This window comes from Mandrillus leucophaeus, unplaced genomic scaffold (genome assembly GCF_000951045.1).
Source record: "Mandrillus leucophaeus isolate KB7577 unplaced genomic scaffold, Mleu.le_1.0 Scaffold600, whole genome shotgun sequence".
Classification (NCBI taxonomy): Eukaryota; Metazoa; Chordata; class Mammalia; order Primates; family Cercopithecidae; genus Mandrillus; species Mandrillus leucophaeus.
In genome coordinates this window covers 1,049,788-1,056,494 of record NW_012106476.1, presented here as the reverse complement: position 1 = coordinate 1,056,494, position 6,707 = coordinate 1,049,788, and the positions used below count along the sequence as shown (strand labels likewise).

The following is a 6,707-nucleotide window of genomic DNA, read 5'->3' as shown; positions in this document are numbered from 1 at the left end:
TCCTTCCTTCCTTCCTTCCTTCCTTCCTTCCTTCCTTCCTTCCTTCCTTCCTTCTTTTCGTTCTTTCCTTCAAGATGGAGTCTCGCTCTGTCACCCAGGCTGGAGTGCAGTGGCACCATCTCAGCTCACTGCAACCTCCACCTGCTGGGTTCAAGCGATTCTCCTGCCTCAGCCCCCTGAGTAACTGGGACTATAGGCACGTGCCACCACGCCCAGCTAATTTTTGTATTTTTAGTAGAGACAGGGTTTCACCATGTTGGCCAGGATAGTCTTGATCTCCTGACCTCATGATCTGCCCGCCTCGGACTCCCAAAGTGCTGGGATTACAGGCATGAGCCACCACACCCGGCCACGATACAGTTTTCTATAGAGAAGGAAACAATAGAGAGGGAGTTTTCTATGGAGAGGAAATCACTAATTACTCCTTGAATTCTATTCTTGTCTCCTATAGACGTACAAGAATGCATTGCTATATGGGTCTGTATACCTAGGCAATAATATTCCTAGGAGAGCAGTAGCATGGAACTAAGGAATTTGGTTTCACATAGTTGGCATTGATTGAATCTAACATTGCCTGAGCACATCGTACTTATAAATTAATCTTTATCCTTTTTCTTTTGACCGATATAGCCTTGCTTTTTCATCTATCATTATGGAATACGAACTCTCTCACTTTTGCTATGCATATGCAGTATCAACTTTCTTCTATTCTAATTTAAGGCAAATAAATTATATAGGCATATATGGGTATTGAAGGAAACAATGTGAAGATGATTAATTAGAAGGATATTCTCTTTAAGATATTTGTTTAGGGTGAAATAATAAAATCTATATATTCTTAAACATGCATTGGTAAAACTTGAAAGAAACACTGGTTACGAGTATATGAAGTTAAATATCTGGGAATCTGTAATTTGGACAATGTCTCTGATCTATATGGATGTTTCCATTATTAGTTCACTAAAGGCATTGTAGGCCTTCTCAGAATTTGGAATAAAGAACTCTGAGACCATTTCTTTCCACACTGGTAACTGACATTCTCTATCTCAGTCCTGGTTCATGTCTGCCCCTCTTACCAATAGGCGTTCCCACTCCATAACCTTTGGAGTCAATGAGGCCCCCGATCTGAGTGAGGTTGCAGTTTCTCTGCGTCACATACTCAATGCTGGTGGACTCCATCAGCAGCGCGTAGTCCGTAGTGAGCACTCTCTGGATTCCCTCGTCACTGTTTCTTACCAGGGCGGTCTGCTGCCTGCTGCTCATAAAGGCCCACATCTTCTCGTAGGTGGAGATTTTTGATTTCTGGAGGGAAAGAAAACACACTCACCAGCAGAAGAGGGCTGGAAAAACACGACCTAAGATATTCAAAGTCCCAGTGGTTCAAATAATGATAGAGAGGATACTTTCTCCACAGGTGGGGGAGTCAAGATTGATGGTCTCAAGGCTTCACTTTTGTAGCTGAGAAGAGCCCAGTTCACTCACTATTGGGCAGCATTTGCCTGGAGGCAGCTATGGCATGGAGACCTTGCTCGATTGATGCAAGACATTAGTGCAAGGTCCTTTTGTTGCTTTCAGTTAGGGAAGAAAGAACATTGGTATCAATAATAGCACTTGCCTAAAGAACTGTGGCCACTTAAGAACAAACCATCATGGCCCATTGGGCTAAGGGATCGCTAGCTCACTCCGGGACTCTGTTCATTTAATCCATTTTCCTTTCAGTCACTCAACTCCAGCAGGTATTGTTTTGCTGTTTCCAGGTATGTAAGTTTCAATCCTTGATCCAGCATTCTTCTGCTGAGCAGAGCCCTGGGGTAAACCACTGACTTTCTCTGCTTTATTTGTGAGAGAACTGTCATTCACTCTTCTGTTTTCTACAAAACCTAGAAAGTAAATGTTCTTTTCAAATTAAAATTTAGATAAGAAAAATCTTCGGCCGGGCATGGTGGCTCACTTCACACCTGTAGTCCCAGCACTTTGGGAAGCTGAGGCGGGTGGATCACCTAAAGGTCAGGATTTTGAGACCAGCCTGACCAACATGGTGAAACCCTGTCTCTACTAAAAAAATACAATTAGCCAGGCATCGTGGTGTGTGCCTGTAATCCCAGCTACTCAGGAAGCTGAGGCAGGAGAATCGCTTGAACCCAGGAGGCGGAGCTTGTGGTGAGCCAAGATCGTGCCATTGCACTCCAGCCTGGGCAACAACAGCGAGACTCCATCTCAAAAAAAAAAAAAAAAAAAGAAAAAGAAAAATCTTCATACTGTATTTATATGCCTTTTTATGTGCATAATTCTAATTGCAATCATATTTTAGATAATGAGGACTGAATGTCTCATTTCGAAGTGTTCCATTAATATGTTTGTCTTTTCTCATATTCTTCGGCTTTTTGATAGATTCAGTAATAAATTGTATTTGTTATGTAATATATGCACATATACGTATGTACCACTGCCTCATTATCTTACTTTTTTTGCTAAAGTATACTGCCTAAATTTTTGTATTGCTTAAATATGAATTTTCCATTCTCTTGAATAGTGATCTATGTTTAGACATTTTGCATTTTACTCTGGAATTTCCATACAGTTCGAATTTTTGTTTTGAATTTTTCTTCATTTGCATCAGCATTCTCTACTTACTTCAGAGATGAAAAGCGTTACAGGAATTACTGGTATTTTTAAGCTAACCCCAGTTATCACGGTTATATGTAGTACTCACTCACACACATTAGACAGATCCCTTGACAGGCACAGGATGCATCATCTCAGTAGTGCAGAAAAGCTTAAAACATGGTTTTGGGCCATAAGCAAAAAATGGAATACCTGCAGAGTCAACTCTGTCATGGTTATTCATGCTCGAGTGTTCCTGGGGATCACTCAATTCCAACCTCTATTTAGGACCTGGTTAATACTGTAGGGTTTATGAGTTAGGGGAGGACAGATGGCTTTATTTTAGATTGTTAGGCATTGAAAAGCCCCCTGAGAAAGGTCTTGTGAGACAAATAACAATTCAATAAACAGTACCTTATAGATATTGGTATTTTATGGAACCCATTCTATCATATTGGGCCCCTGTGAGTTACGCGACAGCCCCGGAGATATCTGCAAACTGCAGCTCATGTCTCCATGACAAAGGCGCGTTTTGGGGGTCAGGGTTCCTGCTTCATTTGTTGTGTGATTTCAGCCTTGCAAAGTCTGATAATGCTAAACTTATGGTAAAAGAGCTACTCATGCAAGTGCAGAAAGGTCAGTCTATCTTGTGGCAGTAAATGCATAGCTGGGAAAATTATTCTTCCATCAGGAAACTACCTTAAGGGAAAATAATTTTCTTTGAAGTATAAAATTTTAAAGTTGTCAGAGACTTTAGAGATCGGCTCATACAAACTGCTACTTTCACAGAGGAGGAAGTTTTGGTACAGGAGGCTTGGAGACTTCAAAAAGTCACCAAGCAAGTTAATACCAGAGCCAATTCTGGACTCCACACTCCCAATATCTAATTCAATGCTGTTTCCACTGTGCCATGCTGATGTGGGGGAGGTGGATGTCTATGTTGCCAAAAATGCTTTTGAGGATGATTTTAATCTTATTTGATCGACATGTGAAAATATAGCTTTTATTCATGGACTCATTATTCCCTGAGGCGGGCTGCTAGTTAGTTTCATGTTCATATGAAATAGGAATCAGCCTTCACATAGAAAAATTTCATGGAACATTTATTTTTTTCACCGTGTTTAGATTTTATTAAAACGAGTGTTGTAAATTGTTAGAAAACCGAATTTGTGGTTTCTGGAAGTCAAAAACAAGGTCAATGTTCAGTTCATCCATGGTCAATGGAGAAAGTGTGGGGAGTCCTTTAATTCGTCCGGGGAATTAAAGGATACGGGAAAGGATGACACGGTTCAACTCTAAACCTACACTATCTGAAGTGAAGGACTTCATTATTTTCAAGCCATGGCAGACCTAGCTGTGGTCCTCCTGCACGGGATGAATACGTAGGTCTTACCACATGTGGCTCACCCTGTGAGTATTCAGCAGCATGCAAGTGGTCTAATCTCAGGGATGAGAGAGGTCATGAGTTTAGTGCAGCCTCAGCATTCAGCAGCTGCAACATTTCTAAACGCTTACTCTCAGTATTCTTCTCCTTGTCACAGCTTAGTAACAAAATGTTTCCTGAGCCAGCACACTTTTCACACTACACTTTGGGTAGCCTGGCTCTACGGAACAGAGATCATGGATTTCAATTCAACAACATCCACATCTTCCTTCTTAGAGTAGAAGGTTGTTCTAGGCCTGACCTCTCCCAGGGAGCTACAGGGGAAGTCTGATTGGCATGGACACCTTTGATCAGGGAGGGCAGAACTTTCTCTCTGACAGAAAACTGTTACTTGGTAGGGGACTTGGTAAGTTGAAGGTACAGGAACTGTTATAAATTCCTTTGACCCCTTGCTATTCTCACTAGAGCACAGTAATAGTAAACATAATGGGAGCAAGAAGAGCAGCCTTTTGCTGTTATTTAGAGCTCCCTTTCATCATTTAAAAAGTTTGCTGTTATGGGGCTCTACTGTATTTCACATTTAGAATTCTAGGCTACTTCAGATGCGAGGGAAATTACAGTTTGCAGGAAGACCCAAAATGTGGCTAAGGAATAACTTTTTTTAATAGCTAGAAGTATCTGTAGACAGCTCCAGCACAGCTCCAGCACCTTAAGGTAGAGTGAGTTTTCTTTTTTATTTTTTGAGACGTTGTTTTGTGCTTGTTCCCCAGGCTGGAGTGCAATGGCATAATCTCGGCTCACTACAACCTCCACCTCAAGGGTTCAAATGATTCTCCTGCCTCTGTCTCCTGAGTAACTGGGATTACAGGCACCTGCCACCATGCCCGGCTAATTTTTTGTATTTTTAGTAGAGACAGGGTTTCACCATGTTGGCCAGGCTGGTCTTGAACTCCTGACCTCAGGTGATTCACCTGCCTCGGCCTCTCAAAGTGCTGGGATTACAGGCGTGAACCACCGCGTCCAGCCGGTATAGTGAATTTTCTATCACTGGGCAACTGCAAGGAGGATGTCATGCTTAGACGAGTTTCACATAAGGAGATGCTTCAATCACCACATTCTACTCTCTAGACCCACCCCTTCCTATCACATAAGCAGGTCCTGAGGTCAGGGACAGCAAATGACACACAGAAGGTCACAGAGGGTTAGTGAAGGAGACAACACAGAATTGAGGGCTCTTTCTTCTTTACTGCAGAGTTCTGTCCACCGTCATGCCATGCTCAGTAATGTTTACTTTTTGTTAGATAAAAAAGTGGAATGTTGGGAGTAAATTACATGTATTCCTTTCAGCATATTTTTTTTTCATGGTTAAGTCTCAAAGCTTAGTAATTCTTAAAAATAGGATTATACTTCACAAAAAATTATCATACATATTAAAAGACCAGGCAAAGTGTTAGAATGACAGCCGGGGTGTTTCTGTACTTCTAAATCACATATAATCTCAGCCAGCCTCCTAAATCACTCTAAATAATATATGTTCCAAAAACAGAAATAGTGGTTGCCTCTTATTTCACTAGATATGTCAAAAGTTAATTAGAATATTTGGAATGTCTTCTGAGCTTCTTAGCAAAAGTTGCTAAAACTGAAAAAGCCTCATTTATTAAATCTGAAATCATCCAGGATTTTTTCTTTCTAATCCTGAGAGGCATCTGTTTAGATAAATTCATTTTATCTCTTTAAATCTGATTATGTGGCTATCCTCATGCTGATGAAACATTGTTGGCAAAGAATAAGCATTTTTTCATCTCAAATCTGTTATAAGGGAGTGTTACTGCATCAATGTTTGATGAACATTATTTATTTCTTTTTTTCCCCCTATAATACATTCAAGTTAAACACTCACTGGGAAATAGTTTATAATGTCTACAGGCAGTTAAAAATTACTTACTGAAAATAGTAACAACAACCAACATATGCAGTGTTTATTTACTGTGTACCAAGTGCTATTTTAAGCACTTTGCATATATTGATTAATCGAATCTTCATAGTAATCATATGAAAGACGTACCATTAATATTTCTCTTTTGCATATGAGGAAATAGAACAACACATGAAGAGATGAGGAAACCAGGATTTGATCCCAAAGAATCTGGTTCCAGGGTCTGTGTTCTTAACCGGCAAGGAATGAACTATCTCTTTTAATACACAGAACAACAAACTCATGGCTTGGCTAATGTTTCAACAGAATTAACAAATTTTCTAAATAAATAATTGAAATAAGTAGCAGTGGGGTCTTTCTATTATAGCCAGAGCTGTTGCAACTCTTGTACTCATCATATAATGTACAGAAACTATTTACCTGACTTTTAATAGCTTACACTTGTTTAGACAAAAATTTAGACGGTATTTTAGGAAGTGCAGCAGTTGGAACCTGGAAAAAATGTGACTATTGTTTATATTGTTTCCTTTCCTTTAATAGTATTTTGCTTTTCATATAGTTTCATTGTTTTTAGTTATAGGAATCCCACCACACAATGTAAAGAAAGTATGTGCAAATTCTAGGGTGTAGTGTGGTCTTAAGCCTGATGGAAACTCCATTTTATAAAATATCCCTCTAATGTTTCTTTTTTATTGAGATAACTGTTATTTATTACATGATTTCTTCCACCAGTTATCATAAGACTTTCACAGTTAGGATGTATAATCTCATTTTTCAGTAGAA

General features: G+C 39.7%; 1 protein-coding gene across 5 annotated transcripts in view; it reads right to left on the bottom strand.

The window, feature by feature from the left end:
• GRIK1 (glutamate receptor, ionotropic, kainate 1) overlaps nucleotides 1–6,707 on the bottom strand; it is a 460,689-nt gene that overhangs the window by 24,424 nt on the left and 429,558 nt on the right. For all 5 annotated transcript variants that reach the window (XM_011999792.1, XM_011999791.1, XM_011999794.1 and 2 more), the window contains one exon: nucleotides 1,077–1,302. In XM_011999792.1, the coding sequence (XP_011855182.1) occupies nucleotides 1,077–1,302 (226 nt within the window). The remainder of the gene's footprint in view (nucleotides 1–1,076; nucleotides 1,303–6,707) is intronic.